At 48.2% G+C, this 17,131-nt stretch overlaps 1 protein-coding gene across 3 annotated transcripts; it reads right to left on the bottom strand.

Annotated features, from left to right (window-relative positions):
• Positions 1 to 3,451: 3,451 nt before the first annotated feature.
• LOC311426853 (uncharacterized protein) lies at positions 3,452 to 17,125 on the bottom strand. 3 transcript variants are annotated; one of them, XM_084503569.1, is made up of 3 exons: positions 16,777 to 17,125; positions 16,584 to 16,647; positions 3,452 to 5,540 (listed from the first exon to the last, which is right to left on the bottom strand). In XM_084503569.1, exon 3 carries the CDS (start codon positions 5,453 to 5,455, stop codon positions 4,649 to 4,651), a length of 807 nt encoding a protein of 268 aa, XP_084359695.1. In that variant the 5' UTR covers positions 5,456 to 5,540; positions 16,584 to 16,647; positions 16,777 to 17,125; the 3' UTR covers positions 3,452 to 4,648. The 3 variants fall into 3 exon arrangements, 2 of the variants coding, with proteins under 2 accessions (XP_084359695.1, XP_084359696.1); XR_014687083.1 differs by lacking the exon at positions 3,452 to 5,540 and adding an exon at positions 6,537 to 8,303 and having other exon boundaries at positions 16,777 to 17,033; XM_084503570.1 differs by lacking the exon at positions 16,584 to 16,647 and having other exon boundaries at positions 16,777 to 17,033.
• Between the last annotated feature and the right edge of the window lie 6 nt (positions 17,126 to 17,131).

Genomic DNA, 17,131 nt, shown 5'->3' with positions numbered 1-17,131 from the left:
GTCATTTTGCTCCCCCAATTATCTTATTTGTGTGTGACTATTGTAGCAGAAAGCAAGCATTACTGTAACCACCAATATTTGTAACCAGACATGCAAGAAGTGAATACCGCCCTAAGTCCTGGAATGGAATTGCCCCGGTTGTTCTGTCTTCTCCTTGATCTTAGAAAACACCATTTAGCCAAGAAAGTAGAGAGACAAACCCAGCAATACCTATCTGATTTTCCCCTTCATTGAACTTGTCTTCCGACAAACAATTAGTGGATGATTGTTATTTCTTGTTCTCAATGTTGGTGATTTAATTTGCTTCTTCAATTTAATTATTATTATTTTTTTTAAAGTTAATTTTGAAGTCTGCACTTTGAAAATCTATTGAGTTCTCCCCACATAGAGAACAGAACCACACAGAGCTCAAATCAAAATTGGTACATGAGCAGTTATGTTGGGCAGGATGAACAGGCAAGCTCCCTGATTTCCACTCAGATGCCCTACCCACTGGTCTAAACCACCTCTTTTTGCAGTGGAAAGTTTGGGGACACAGTGGTGGAAGAGAAACCGATTGTCTGAGAGTAAACAAGGAAAAACATGCTGTGAAATCCCAATAAACTCTTTTTTAAAAAAAAAAAAACTTTTTTTTTTTCCTTCCGTATTTCATTGTAGCAGCAGTCGTGAAATAGAGCCAAACCTGGCATCCTTGCATGTTCTGTAATCACTCTCTGCAGTACAGACAGAGCTAAAAAGCTGTAATGGGAAGGGGCATATGAATTAAATGTGACATATCCCTACTTTGGTTAGCACTAGAAAAGGCTTTACATGAGGAGTTCAGAAGTGACACAACCCTGAGCATCAGCTGAGCAGGCAATCCACTGGGCGCATTGCTGAACTCAGGTTTGTAGCAGCACCCTAGGGCAGGAACCGATACCTGATGTTGGCACTGGCCCCAGTGAGGCCAGGAATCCTGATGATAAGCTGAATATCAGAAACACAGTACACTAACTAAACGTTTGACACTAAAGTGTTCAATGCTGTCTTCTGTGCAGGACTGCTGTTCATGGCTTCAGGAGGGAGGAAAGGTCCTTTTGAGCTAAGAGAGCTTGCTTTTAACTAGAGGCTGATTTTTCTTTTTTCTTTTCTTTTTTTTTTCTTCCTCTCCAAGGTTGGCAGGGGGAAGGAACAATCTGTCCATCTGTTTCACATTTCAGCCTTTCACAATTCTGTAATTACTCCTTCAGCCCCAGCAGAATTGCTTGCTGAACCTTGAAATTTGGCTGGTAAGTAGTGCTCAACTGGAATGTGTACTACAGCTGGCTAAGAAGCCATACAGATCTCTTCTAAAAAATCAGAGCTGAGCATGCTTCTCAGTCACCTAATGAAGCAAGGCACACTCCCAGTGAGCCTGCTGCCCCATTAGCATTTAGACACTTGCTGTGACAGTTTACATGTGGATCTCTGTGACTGCTTTACTAAAAATGACAATTTACTAGGGACAGTAGAGGAGGGACATGTGTGTGTGCACCCATCTATAGGTGAGGGGTGTGCCTGGACACAACAGTATCATTCAGCCCAAGTCATATGAAGGAATCTAAAATCTGTGCTTCCAATCACAGCCTAGGATATACCACCTTCCATTATACTCGCATAAAAATAGTCCTGTACCAGGAGCTACCACAAGCTAATGGATGTTATGTTGACCCTCTTAGCACTGCAGAAACAGTATTCAAGTGACTTGGTGTCACCTTAGAAATAACTAGTGATTCTGGAGAAAATGGGGAGAAGAGCTGCAGAGAGCTCTGTAATGACAGAGCATCAATTAGCTCAGAAGTAAGTTATGAGAGAAATACTTCAGGGTCTGTTGTTCAGACCTATTTTACTGAAAATTTCCTTTAAGGACTGTGTTGCAAAAACTGGCAACACCATGCAGAAACTTTGTGGCTAGCTCAAAGTTTACAGGCAGTGTCCACATGGGAAAAAAAAACTGACTTCAAGAACTGGAATGAAGTAAATAAATAAGAAATTGTACTGGATTTTTGTGGGAAGAGCTTAGTAGAAGGGGGCTGCAGTGGTGGTCTCTGTGAGCAGAGCCCAGCAGCTGCTCCACGTCAGACCAGAGCCAGCTCCAGCTACTCCAAAAGGGACCTGCTGCTGGCCAGAGATGGGTCAATAAGTGAGGTTAGTTGAGCCTCTGTGAGAGCAGATTTAAGAAAGGGAGAAACTGCTGTGCAACAGCAGCTGGGAGAGAGGAGTGAGAAATGAGAGAGCTATATCCCTGCAGCCGCCAGGTGAGTGCCGCAGGAGGTGCTGCAGGCAGGCAGCAGCAGTTCCCCTGCGGGCTGTGCAGGGAGAGGCCCCTGGTGGAGCAGGCTGTCCCCCTGCAGCCCATGGGTCCCACATGGAGCAGATCTCCACGCTGCAGCCCCCCCATGGGTGGAGGAGCCCCCGGTGGAGCAGGTGGATGTGGCCTGGAGGAGGCTGCGGCCCATGGAGAGCCCCCGCAGGAGCAGGCCCCGGGCCGGAGCTGCAGCCCGTGGAGAGGAGCCCACGCAGGAGCAGGGGGTCTGGGGGGAGCTGCCCCCACCCGTGGGGGACCCGTGCTGGAGCAGTTTGCTCCTGGGGGATGGATGGATGGACCCCGTGGGACGGAGCTGTGTGGGAGCAGTGCTTGAAGAGCTGCTGCCTGTGGGCAGCCCCCGCGGGCTCAGTTGGGGAAGGACGGCATCCATGGGAGGGACCCCACAGGGAGCAGGGGCAGGGAGGGACCCTGAAGGGGCAGAGGAGGCAAAGAGTCAGGGACTGACCACAGCCCCCATTCACCTGCACTGCTTAGAGGGGAGGAGGAAGAAGAGGGTGGGTGGTAGGCAGGTGTTTTTAGTTTGTTTCTAACTTCTCTCGATTGTTAGTAATACATAATGAATTTCTTCCATCTCCCTGTGCTGAGTCTGTTTTGCCCATGACAATAACTGTTGAGTGATCTCTATGTGTCAGAGATCTCTTAGATCTCTGAGTTATCTCAACCCCTGAGTCCTTTTCATTATATTTTCTCCCCTGTTCCCTTTGAGGAGGGGGAGTGAGAGACCAGTTGTGGTGGAGCTCAGCTGCCCGGTGGAAACCACCACAAAAGGCACGAATTGTGAATGAGGTTTTATGTGAGGTACAGTTCAAATCCAAGGAAGATTAAATCAATTTTGAGTAGGTGTGGGAAAGGACAACTAATCAGAGGAGTGAAGGCAAAACTACAAAAGTTCAGCATATTTAGAATCACAAAATGAAAGGCAAGAGAAATGGTACACTTACTTCTCTTTAAGTACTTAGTGTACTTACTGTTCATGTAAGTACATGTACTTACATGACAGTACTGTTCATGTATGAATGCCGAAATGCTGGAAGGCTATGCTAGCCCAACAGCCAGTGGGTTTAAACTGATCAGAATACCTTCATGTGTAAGACAGGAAGAGAGTTTCTGACTGAACGTATTTTATTGCTTGAACAATAATGACAAACAGTACAAACCAAAAACCGACCAATGAACCAAACTTCAGAACACACCACCTTACTTTGTTTTCTGATGTTTTAAGGGAGTATGTTTGACCCCTGTTGACCCCTGAGAAAGGTTCTCCGGGTACTGCCTTATTACATTCCCCGATGCTAAGTTTAAGCTAGAACACCTGTGCTGGACACAGAAGTACAATATTGCTGGCATGACTTGCTCTCCAGTCACTGACATTACTTCTCCTGGCAATCTTCAACCTGCCTGGCATCTGCTGCAACAGAAAGTCTATCAGGGTGATTTCTGGAGAGAGTAGGGGTGACAGATGCTGGATCCACCAACCTGGGGTGATGCCGTCTTGGATCTGTAACTCATGAGCATGGAGGAACTGGTCAGACTTGTGATTGTCAATAGCAGCTTTGACTGTAGTAACCCTGATACAGAGGAATTCAAGATCCTGTAGAGAGTGAGGAAGGTGAGTTGCAAGAGTAGCAAAACACTCCCTGGGCCTCAGGAAGGACAGCTTTGGCTTTTTCAGGTAAGAGGTAGCTCTGGAACAGCTCTAGGGGAGCCAACTCTGAAGGGTAAAGAAGATCAAAAGGACCATCATGATGTATGATCTTCTCCAACAACAAGAACAGCGCATCCTGATGCTCAGGAAAACAAACAAACAAACAGATGTATCAGAGGACTGGCACGGCTAAACTGGGAACTCAAGGTAGAGCGTTTTTTGCTCCAACAGCAAAACTTAAGCCATACAAATCCCTTGGCACTGATGGAATGTGTCTGATGGTGCCGAGTGGGCTGCCTGGTATCACTGTGAGGCCATTCATCTTTGGAAGGTTGTGAAGCGTGGGGCAGGCACCAAAGACTAGAGATGGCCAAGTGTCGCACCCATCTTTAAAGGCTAGTGGATGATCTGTGGAACTATAGGACACTCATCTTCACTTTTGTCCTTGGCAGCCATATACTGATACGGTAATTTTAATGTCTTTGTTTTATTATGTGTCCATCACTTCTAGATTACTAAGGAAAGCCTCCTGGTCCCCTTGGACCAGCTGGTTTCACTAGCTTCTGGAGGACCTTTCTAGTGTAGATGACGTGGCCTCTTGCTGGGTGGTAATGAGGCTCTGATGCTGGTCCTCCTCTTCTGCCTGCGACAGGGCCTCACAGGGGCAGGTTCACTTCACTGGCTGGAAGTGGAGGGGACATGGCTGGGATCCTCAGGAAGGCATTTGAGAAGCTGGTGAGGAGCTCCCGTGTGCTGGACACAGCAAAGCTGCTGGATGGCTCCACTCCAGGGGCAGGATTCCCTTCCAGGGAAGCAGCAGAGCTGCCCTCCTGTCTCCTAGCAGCATGGCTGTGCAGCACATGGTGTGCCTTCTCATTGCGCTGCTCCACAGCAATGGTAATAAGCCGGCGAACAAAACCTGCTGTGTGCCTTTGCAGGCAAGGCTGCAGCAGCTGCATCTGGTGTTCCTCAGCCAGACCAAAGAGGCTCAAGTTAAACACAAGGCTCTCTACCCCAGATGCTTCCTGGTGATTATCCCCAAACATCTGCCCCAGCTCCTGGTGAGGCCAGGGTAGCAGGGGCTGAAATACAGATCGATGCTCCCTGAAGAGGGATGCAAAGATGTGGGACTGGAGGCCACCCACAAGAGCACTGGGCAGCAGGCTTGCAGCCTCTGCTTGTAGTGCTGTAGCTTGATAGTGGATGAAAACACTCTGTCTAAGGTGGGCGCTGACCGGTGCCTCCGCAGGTGGTGGGATGACGAGCTCCTTGAAGCTGTTGTCCGCCCGCACCGAGTGCACGATGGAGCTCACCCTGCACTTGCAGAGGGGGCACTCGGGCTTGCTCTCAGCCCACCGCTGGATGCAGGCGAAGCAGAAGCGGTGGAGGCATGGCAGCACGTAGCTGGGGTTCACCCAGCTGTCCAGACAGATGGGACAGCGGGTGTCCAGCTCCGTGGCCATGCTCTCCACCTGCTGAGGTGAGCTGGGGAGAAGTGGCGATGACGAGCCGCTCCCTCTCACCGGCGCTGCAGCAGCAGGAGTCACGCTGCAAAAGGCAGACAAGAGGCCATGGTCATGGGCTGAGCCGGGGGCGGCTGCAAGAGTTGTGCAGCTCCCTCAAGGACGAAACCCTTCCAGCTGCCCAGGGCCCAGGGCAAGGTGTCCCCACCGCTGCTGCTCTGAGCTCACCTCTGCTGCTCTGAGCGCTCGTCCTGGGTCTCCCGACGGCCCGAACGAGGCAGGGCCGCGGAAGAAGCTCCGATGGCTCTGGGAAGGGCACTGAGAGCTACTGCAGCAACTCCCAGGGCACGACACCAGCACCAAGGCCAACCTCGCTCCTCACTCCAGACCTCACGGAACCGCTCAGCCGGAGTGCGGGCACTAGCCGGCGCGGTGGGACTCTGCGCCCGCATATGAGCAGCGAGGGCCACGCAGTCACAATGCGTCGCTCACGGCTCTCACAGGGCATCGCTCGGAGCCATCACAATGGGCCGTCCTGCCCCGCAGCGCTCGCTCTGGCAGGGCTCTGGCCCCAGTGTTGGGCCCCTGACCACTCCGTCCCCGGCATCATTAATCTTGTGCTCAGCATTGGTTTCCCAGCAGTCACTGCAATCTTGGCTGTATTTTCCCAGAGCACCATCAGATCACCCCAACCATGACACATCTCTAAATCCATTCAGCAAGAGTTCAATAAAACCTCACGCCTGCCTGTGAGGCAGCGTGACAGTCCCACAAGCTCTCCACACACTCTAGCACTGCTGGCCAGCCCTCTGGGCTCCCATGTTTTTTCCCATGCCAGTTCAAAAGCAGCCCTAGGCTTGCTCTCAAGGATTTTCCCCTGTATTTCTCCCTGGGGGCGGCAGGAATGATCTGTCTTTTGCTCAGCACCCATGAGGCCTTAACCCGGCTCTGCAAACCCTATGAGATCCAGCCCTTCTGCAGCAGAGAAGGCTTCGGGGCACCAAACAACATCCCCTTGCCTACGGATGATCGAGGATCAAGTAGATGGGGATGGGCTCTTCCCTGCAGTGCCTGTTAGGAGGGCAAGAGACAGTGACATTGCCTGCAACTAGAGAGGTTCAGCATAGACAGAAAGAAGAAAAAATGACTGTGGGAATAATTAAGCACAGTAGCAGGAGTCAGAGAGGCTGTGGGGTCTCTGTCCTTGGAGGTTTTCAAATCCTGGCTGAACAAAGCTCAGTGCATTAGGGTCTGAATTTGTTCTTGACCGCACTCTGATCAGAAGTTCAGAAGAGAAACCACACATGCCCCTGCAAACAGCAGTGACGGTGTGGTCCCTGTGACCTAGGAGTTAGCATTATTTTACAAATGGCTTGAAATGTACTGAGTAGGTGCACATAAAAGCCATTTCCTGATGAATCCAGAGGGCTCACACCCTCCAGCTGTTAGGTTATGCATATGCCAGGAAAGCAACGTGCTGCAGCAGTTACGTTACACCACAGCAGGTGGCCTGTACGAGCTATGCACACTGTCACGGAAGCCACAGAGCATGGCATACTGTTCTCTTTTATCCTAAAGTAAGGATAGAAGCAAACTGCTGTAAAGTGCATGCTCAAAACCAACAAATGCATAAATCCATAGTCAGATATGTACAAAAAAAGACTATGTTGGTGTCTAATTCTTCACACCATGCTAGAAAAGATTAATCTGTGTGTGAGGCAGGACAATTAAAGCCAAATTTGTTTAAATGAGTTTTAACTGTATTTTGATTAAATTAAAATACTTTCAGATAACCACAGTGATGACTGTAATATGATTAATGACTCATACAAAAATAAACTGTCTAATTTATTCATAGTAGGCCCATTTAGACCTGCATGATTTGATTCACTATTTTTCAGATAAATATTATTCTTGGAATCAACACTCTAGATTAATTGGTGCCAATTTCTGATGTCATTTCCCTAGGAGCTACTACAAAGTGCAAGCCATTCCACAACTGCTTAGTCCAGCCCTGAAGCGGGGAAGACCCTTACTGTGATATTGTCCGACTACAGGAATAGCAATGGGCTGCATGATTTGTGTACACATTATTTGTGTATACACATTATTTGGCATTCTAATGTCTCATGCAATAATTGGTCTTGTTTTGGAAGCATTCAGATGTCTAGCCTTTTCACAGCAGCTCTGCTGAACTACGGAAGGCCAACACGCAGCCTCTGGCTTCCATTTGTGCTTGTTATTACAGCACAGACAGGGACAAAGACAGGACAGAAGTTGAAAGTAAGCCTAAATACTAAAATAGCTGGCAAAGAGTCTGTACTCTGAATCGTTGTAAAATCTCCCTACAGCGAGAATACCCCTTCCTCCTAACAGCCTCAGCCATCAGCTAACTGTCCTCAGAGACACACACTGGCATTTGTCATGTCCAAATCATTCTTATTTCCTTCCCTTTCAATTGCCTAGTGCTCCAAAAGAAAATACTGATTAAATAAATTATTAATGGTTAAAAGGTTTCATTTACTTCCACATAAACTTTCTTGAAGAATGTAGAATTCAAAGCCTCCCTCTCTTTATCGACACGTAGTCTTTCTGCATACAAAGATGCACAGAGTTTAATTTTGATGTTCAGTCAATAGTCTCTTCTGTGCACTGATACTGGTGGTATAAACTTCCACAGCCACTAGCTGTGGTTGTTACAAGCCAGAAAGACGATACTTGCTTTAAAATGCTTTGGGCATCAAGTGGTATGCAGCCTGGAATTCAACTGCAAGCTCCCACACAGCCTTTCTTGGCAAACCTCATATCCAGGAGTAGCAAAGTGACACTGATATGACCACAGGAGAGCCTATAAACAAAAACAAATACTATATATGAAGAGATTACATTCTAACTGCAGGCACAGTGCTGGCGTGAAGCTGGACTGTTGGAAGCAATGCCCTAGGAATAGCTTTCAGAGGCAGCATGCCTTGCAGCCACTCCCTGAAGTGACTTCTCCCCTCACCCCTTGCATCCTGAATAAATGGGGTAAGATGAATTAACAATGATTTCAAATTTGGAACTTAATACACTTGCTGCATTTACTGCAGCTGAAACTCAATAAAGAAAAAAAAAAAATCACAGGTTTTCGTACCGAGTGAGAAAAATTATGTTATGTTTACGGCAAATTTGTGGATTTCAATCAGCTGAGAAGTCTTTTGTCAGCTTCCACGTGCTAGGTAGTGATTTTATAGATGGAAAATACCATTGAGATATTTCTAATGCAATTATTACACCCACATAATTAGTGTAATAAATATATAAGCCTGTCACGGAGATAGACTAATGCACTTGCCATGCTGTTATGTTACAGTGAATTCCCAATATTCTTGTCAGCTATTTGAGCACCCATCAATCTAAAAGGTTAACAACAAAAAACAAATTGCTTTCAAATTAAAAGACCCCCAAGTATGAATCACTGCTTACATGAAATTTAAATCCCCATGTAATACTAAAGGCTAGGCTTTCTTTTGATCTCATACTACACACATGTTAGCATGTATGAACTACAGCTGCTTCTGTGCACGCTCCAGTGCTAACATCTGTGGTATCCCAGCGCTGATGGAAACTCTAATGGGAATTTCCATGGTTGTGAGTGTGGTGCTGAAAACACAAACGAATCATATCTTTCATTCAAGCAGTACCACTGCTTTGGAGTGGGATTTCTCAGTCTGAAGGCTACGGTCCCTTTTGATAGCTTTTTCAGACCTTGAGGCACCCATGTGTGAGAGGGCACTGATAAGGCCAACCAAGTCACATTCAGATCCTCTTCTGGCTGTGGCTGGTAGCAACTGAAGAGGTTGCTGCCACCTTGCTGAGAATTACCAGTGCTCCCATGGCCACTGCCTGTTACCTCATGGTCTAACAACTTGGGTTAACCTGAACAGCTGCGCTTCACTACTGTGACAAACACTGAAGCAGGTTCAGTGCTGTCTTTAGAATAAAGGAGTGGAAATGAGTGACTGTGGAAGGTTAGAAGCAGCTTCATGGATACTAAAGTAGAGGCCTCTCAAGGAAACATCAAAATCATTGCTGCTGCAAAAGAAGTACGCTGCCATCAGGACATAAATAAACCTCCAGAGCACACGTAAAATTAGATTAAATTAATTTATGCTGTACCAATTCCTGCAAACTGGAATCTAAGTAATGGTTCACCTACTCCAGGACTTGTAAAAATTATGGTAATGTAAAAAATGATCGACAGCCTCAATAAAATGCAGTTATCTATGACAATGTGATGACCCAGGCAACAGGGTCTAGGTACTTAATGCAAATCATTGCAGAGACTGAATGCACTGATTTACCAGGCAGTGGAGACTGATAAAAGTATCTGTTCATATGTGTCCAAGAGGAAACACAGCGCCTTTTACCAAGAGTAACCAGCTAGACTGCAGTAATGTGCAATAGGGACTTTTTAGCAGTTAAAAAGGTGAAATACACAGAATTTGAGGTGAAAAAACATGGAGGTACTCACACTGATCTCAATTTGCACAGTGCTGGATAATGCTGTTGTGCCTAAAGATCTGTAACAGTCAGGGTCCTTGAAGCCAGAAGTATGCTGACAGCTTAGGACTGGTGTGTGTAGCACACCCTGTGGTGAGATCTTACCCTAAGACTTTTGACTCTCTAAGCAAGTTCTTAGCCTTAGGCCTCTGCCTGCTGGACCTCATGCTGTGCACTGTTTGAAGGTGCTACTTCCCCAGGTTGTCAGGTATGTTATCCTGTTGCTCAGCCTTTCTCCTGCTAAGCTTCTTCCTTCTTTTTTATTTTTTTCCTCTTTATGATACTTACAGCAGTTTTGCTTAGCTCAGGGCCGTACATCCTGACTGGTAACTGCATTTAAGTGATTTTTTTTAGATCCTTGGACGTACTCTTTCAGACTACATCCATGTTTTCAAGGCCTCTGCTACTGCCTTAAACTCCACACTGTAACATGATACACTCACTACAAAGTTTCTTTTCCCAAAGCAGGTTCTGACAACAAGTTGCTTAACAGGCCCTGCTCCTTAGGCCTGACAAAGCTAGCAGGAGCTAGCTGTGGTCTGTCAACAGCAATGGTGATACTTTTTTATCGGGCCGCCAGTAGCTCGGAGAATCAGGACCTTGCGCACACTCTGTAAGTATGTAGGTTTGTAAGTATGTAGGTTTGTATCAGTCCTGTTTACTGTCTCAGCTGCCAAATTCTTTTTCCACTAAATGTAACATGATGGAGAAAGACCTGGGAAATCACAGATGCCAGCTGCTAGCTAGTTCAGGCTCTGCATCGTGTATATGCAGTCAGACAAATACCAGCAAGACCCTAAGCTTTGTATAGCTGTTCCAGTCAGAAAGGGACAGCAGCGACTAACATCCCTGTCTCTGCAGGGGCTTACATGTACATATCTTTTCAGCTTCCAGATGCGATGGGCTTATGTAAACAAATTTGACTGTAGGTAAAGGTATACTGGAGACACAAATACTTTCCAATTATCTCCCCTAACATATTTTGGTTTCACTTAGTAACTTGTTAGATATGAAAATGATATACCTCCATCTGGGAGACGTGAAAGAATAACATCACAGTAGTTACTAGGGAATCACCGGCAACAGAAGAGAACTGAGAAGGACAAAACCATATGGTGGAGATCAAGTTACTTGGAAAAGAAAATCCAGTTTTGAAAAACAAAAAAATAATCACTGTTTCCATTTGCCACCAAAATCTCTTTCTAACTTTTAGGCTCCATTTTACATCTCTTTCTAATCAATATGAGCTTTGTTATTTGCAAAGAAGAGGCTTGCATGCCAACCAAGTCAGTACAAAAAGTTTGATAAGGGTGATATGCCAGTTTGAACACCGGACAATTACCCACCACAGAATGAGTCGTCCTAAGTTCCTGTATGATTCAGCCGGGGGACAAAAATCACAGCTTTTTTCCTTCATTCTCTTTGCACAAAGCTCAAATAAACAGTCACGAAAAACTTCATCCTTAGCAGTTCACAGCCTTTGGAGCTGCTTCCCAGTAATGTTAAGGCTCTCACAAGCTGTTAGTGCAGAACTGAACAGCCTACATGTAAACGAACCCTTGCCCCACCACAGACTGAGCAGAACTGTTTCACACTACAACCAGTAACCACAAAAATGAAAATACGAGTAGTTTACTTTTGATATATTCTGAGTAGGAAAGAGTAGTGAAACCAATACAACTCTGCAGCACAAAGTAAATTTTCTCACAAAGCTCTGCACAACATAGATTGGGCTGCTGAATGAGAAGTTGAAACTAAAAATCCCTTTTATGTTATTAGATAATTATTAGATTATTATGTAACTAGATCTGGTGTCAAGGCAATAGTGAAAGTGTGCACTCAGTGTATTTTTGGTTGTAAACAGCCATGCAAAAAATAGCAAGTGGTATTTCATCTCATGCCTCTACTTTTGAATGGCTCTCCTTGCAATGCAAGCAAGTTACTCAGTGCTGCCAAGAATACTGGATTCCTACTAGCAACAGTCAGCAGTTTCTTTTTGATTGCGAAAGCCCTAAGAGGCTTTGGCTGGCTAGCAGCTGCGTGTCAGAGCCTGAGGTGGATGACGACAGCAGCAGCACCACCACCTGTGCGTGTAACACATGTACACATTCATACTCCACAGGAGGGAGAGGTGTCTCCCCCTTTTCCTTTGCACTGCAATGCAGCCTGGCTGGCCTCGGCTCTGCTGTGCTTCCAATAAGAAATTACTGTGGAGCCAAGTTTACTGTGGTAAAGAATTAAAGCATGATTTTTGTTGACAAAAATTACACTAACAAAGCAGCCAAGCAGAACTTCTCAAAGCATTATATGGCAACCAGAAATTTGGGGTTTAATTACATTACACTACCATGTTCACCAAGTATTTGCATCCTCTTTGGCCAGAAAAGACAGCCATAGTTACCAAGGAAATGCTTTGTAATGCCCCATACATACTGATGGAAACCGCTCTAAGAAATCATAGAATCATAGAATATCCTGAGTTGGAAGGGACCCATAAGGATCATTGAATCCAACTCTTGGCACCACACAGGTCTACCCAAAATTTTAGACCATGTGACTAAGTCCAAATGCTTCTTAAACTCCAACAGGCTTGGCACAGTGACTACTTCCCTGGGGAGCCTGTTTCAGTGTGTGACCACCCTCTTGGTGAAGAACCTCTTCCTGATGTCTAGCCTAAACCTCCTGTCACACCATTCCTGTCGGTCCTATCACTGGTGATTAAGGAGAATTGGTTGGCACCTGCCCCTCCACTCCCCCTCATGAGGAAGCTGTAGACCGTGATGAGGTCCCCCCTCAGCCTCCTCTTCTCCAGGCTGAACAGGCCCAGTGCCCTCAGCCACTCCTCATACGTCTCCCCCTCTAGGCCCTTCACCATCTTCATTGCCCTCCTCTGGACACTCTCCAACAGTTTCACATCCTTTTTGTTCGGTGGTGCCCAGAACTGCACACAGTACTCGAGGTGAGGCTGCACCAGCACAGAGTAGAGCGGGACAATCACCTCTCTCGACTGACTAGCAGTGCTGTGCTTGATGCACCCCAGGATACGGTTGGCCCTCCTGGCTGCCAGGGCACACTGCTGGCTCATATTCATCCTGCTGTCAGCCACAACCCCAGATCTCTCTCTGCAGGGCTGCTCTCTAGCGTCTCATCGCCCAGTCTGTACGTATAGCCAGGGTTACCCCATCCCAGGTGCAGGACCTGGCACTTGCTCTTGTTAAACTTCATGTGGTTGGTGATTGCCCAGCTCTCCAATCTGTACAGGTCTCTCTGCAAGGGCTTTCCACCCTCATCCAAGTCCACAACTCCTCCAAGTTTGGTGTCATCGGCATTTGCTCAAAACACCTTCCTCTTATAAAATATTGAAGAGGACTGACCCTAAAATGGAGCCTTGAGGGACCCCACTAGTGACCATCTGCCAGCCAGATGTGGGCCCATTTACCTTTTGAGCCCTGCCTGTCAGCCAATTGCTCACCCATCATATGATGTTTTTGTCCAGATATATGCTGGACATTTTGTCCAGTAGGATCCTATGGGAAACCATGTCAAAAGCCTTGCTGAAGTCTAAAAAGATCACATCCCTTGATCGACTAGATGGATGATCTTATCATAAAAGGAAATCAAATCTGTCAAACAGGACCTACCCCTCATGAACCCATGTTGCCTGGGACTGATGACTGCATTGTCGCCCAGGTGCACTTCAGTAACTCCCAGGACGATCTTCTCCATAATTTTACCAGGCACTGACGTGAGATTGACAGGCCATTAGTTGCCAGGGTCCTCTTTCCTGGCCTTCTTGAAAATAGGTACATTTGCCAACTTCCACTCAACTGGGACCTCTCCAGATTCCCAAGACCATTGAAAAATAATTGAGTGATGATGTCAGCCAGCTCTCTAAGCACTCTGGGATGAATTCCATCTGCACCTGTGGACTTGTATGGATCCAGGTGGAGCAGCAAATCCTGCACAAGTTCAGGGTGGGTTGGGAGTTTGTCATTCCCACCATCACAGTCCTCCATCTCAGGGCACTGGGGGTCCCGAAGCCCATCATCGGTGTTAAAGACAGAGGCAAAGAAGGCATTAAACGTCTCTGCTTTGCCCGTGTCCTTGTCTGTGAGGTAACCATCCCCAACAAGTAGCGGACCTATGTTTTTTTTGGTCCTCCTTTTTCGGTTCACATATCTGAAAAAACCCTTTTTATTGTCTCCCACAGACATGGCCAGCTTCAACTCTACTTGGGCTTTGGCCACACAAATTTTCTCCTTGCAAGTGTGAACAGTGTCCCTGTATTCCTTCCACGTTGCCTGACCCTGCTTCCAGCAGCCATACACTTTCTTTTTATGCCTAAGCTCCAGTAGAAGATCCCTGGTCAGCCAAGCTGCTTGCTTGACTTGTGATATTTCGGAATTGCCTGATCCTGTACTTTTAGGAGGCAGGACTTAAAGACTGACCAGCCCTGATGCACCTTGCTAACTAGTTCCCTGAGCACCTTGCAGTCTGCTCTCCCCGTACGCAGGGATGAAGTTTGGGTGGCAGTTTTCCTCCTGTCACCAAAAATTTTAAACTCAGCCACTCCATGGTCACTATGACCAAGACAGCCACCAATTGCCGCATCTCCCACAAGACCCTCTCTGTTCTCCAGCAACAGCTCTAGGAGGGCACCTTTCCTACTTGCCTCCCTTAGCACCTGCACCAAGAAGGTATCAGAGAGGTGCTTTAGGAACCTCCTGGACACGCTTGGGCTGACCATGTGGTAATCCCAGTTGATGTCTGGCAACCTGAAGTCCCCCGTAAGGACAAGGGCAGTTGATCTCGAGGTATTTCGTAGTTCCTCGAAGACTAATTCATCAGTGTCGTCATGCTGGCCAGGTGGTCTGTAACAGACTGCCACGACGACATCCCCTTTATTTGTTTGTCCCTTAATCCTTACCCGGAGGCTCTCAACTTTGCCATCACCAACAGCAAGCTGCACACAGTCCAGCCCCTCCTTTACGTACAACGCCGCCCCACCGCCTCGCCTGCCCTGCCTGTCCCTCCTGAGGAGCCTGTAACCGTCCCTTGCAACACACCAGTCACAGGACTCATCCCATCACGTTCCGCGTATGCCAGTGATGTCGTAGCTGTGGGACTGGGCCAAGACTTCTTGCTCAACCACTTTATTCCTCATCCTGCATGCGTTTGCACAGGAGCACTTCAAATGTGCTTCACTGGACCCAGCACCTCACGGAGCAGACCGAAGGACCTCCCTAGCCCACAGTACCGCTGATTCTAGCATGTATCCCTTAGCTCAACACAAGCAGGCCTGGTTTCATGCCTTTCCCCCTTTGACTCTAGTTTAAAGCCCTATCTATCAGCCCTGCTAACTGCTGGGCAAAAATCATTTTCCCCCTCTGAGAGAGGTGCATCCCATCTGGTGCCAGCAGTCCCGGTATCGCATAGACCCTCCCATGATCAACAAACCCAAAGTTTTGCTGATGGCACCAGTCTCCAAGTCACATTTTGATGCGCCAAGTGTGCCTCTCAACACTGGTCCCCCCTATCGGAAGGACAGAGGCAAACACAACCTGTACCCCTGAACCTTTAAGTAGTTGCCCTAAAGCCCTGAAGTCTGTTTTGATCACTCTTGGACTTCTCCTTGCTACCTCATCATTACCAGCCTGAAAAACCAGTAACGGCTAGTAGTCAGTGGGCTGTACCAGGCGAGTGACTTTCTTAGCAATGTCTCTCACCCGAGCCCCAGGGAGGCAACAGACTTCCGCATGGGTTGGGTCTGGTGGGCGTATTGGGCCCTCTGACCCTTTCAGAAGGGAGTCTCTCATGATGATAACCCTTCTTTCTTTATTGACAGATGTAGAAATGCAGGAGGTAGGTTGCCTTGCCTTAGGCACCCTCTCCAACTGGGACAGGCTTTCATCTACAATGTTGTTTTGACTGTCAAGTTCTAGAGCCTCATACCTGTTATATAAGGGTAGAGGGGCAGGTGAGGTGGGCAGGGAGAGGGCTCACCTACCATGCTGAACAGAAACCTGCTTCCATTCCCCTTCTTGGCCTAGGTCCCCTTCTACTGCCTGGTGGGATGAGGAAACTTTTCTCTGTGTAGCAGGAGACATTTCTGCTGTGGCAGGTTTGAGGGTTTGTCTTAGAGAAGGTAAAGTATGCTTCTACCAGCCAGTTGCCCTCTCTGACTCCCTGATGCTCCTCAGCATCACCTCCTCGCAAAGCTCTGCCACCAGGCTGAGCAATTCTTCAGCCTGGGCACACCTCCCACAGGCATACCCAGCGCTGCTGCTGTCAGACACTGACAGAAGACTCGGGCACAGCCTGCAGCCCAAGAGCGGGACGGCCGCGTGTTTCCCCGACACCTCCGTCTGGGTCGCCACGTCGCTAGCTGTGGCTGGAGAGGCCGCGAGAGCTGCGGAGGCCATGGCTTTCTGCGGGGTGGATACCATGGCTGGGCTCTTTGTGAGCAGGTTACAAGCCCCATTGGGAAAAACCGCTACAAAAGAGCGGTGAGGGGCCCTCCCTGCTCGTCCTGCCCAGAATGTGCCTGCCTCGGAGCCAATTGCCTCGGAGAGATCAGGGCCATTACCTCTGTTCCCCTGTGTAGCTGCCTCAACTTTAAGCGTTCCTTGTGGCTGGGTTCTCTTCACTGCCTGAGGAATATTAGGGAAACAGAGGTTAACAACCCGTGGCACGGGAGCAGTAACCATTAAAAGCGGCGCTGTCAGAGTTCAGGCGCTGCACCGTCCCTTTCTTGCCACCACTGTGAGGGATCCGCTCACCTGGGCTGGGGGTCTGCGCGCGCGGGGATGACGTTAACGTGGGGGGCTAACGCTGACGAGACGATGGAAACTTCTGGAAAGCCTCACTAACACCTCACAAACAGCGGCAGTAACACCTGCGGTGAGAAGACCCAGCCTGCTCTTCTGAGGAGGGCGCACCCCAGGGCTCGTCAACGAACGTAGGCGCTGCAGTTTAAGCAGGCGGAGAAGGCGCCAGCCTCCAGCGCCCCGTCACGCACACGACGCCGCCCGGCTCCTCACACCAACGGCCGCCGCCACCCGCCGCGCATGCGCCACGCGCGGCGGGCAAACTCCGGCGCCACCCAGCCGGGCCAACTGCGCATGCGCACCGCCC

The sequence above is a fragment of the Aythya ferina genome (genome assembly GCF_964211825.1).
Source record: "Aythya ferina genome assembly, chromosome: Z".
In the NCBI taxonomy this organism is placed as follows: domain Eukaryota; kingdom Metazoa; phylum Chordata; class Aves; order Anseriformes; family Anatidae; genus Aythya; species Aythya ferina.
Note: the sequence above shows the minus strand (reverse complement) of the source record. Positions and strands in the feature narration are given on the sequence as shown.

Coding starts and splice junctions, on each gene's coding strand:
- LOC311426853 (XM_084503569.1), bottom strand. CDS start 5,455: ATGGCCACGGAGCTGGACACCCGCTGTCCCATCTGTCTGGACAGCTGG.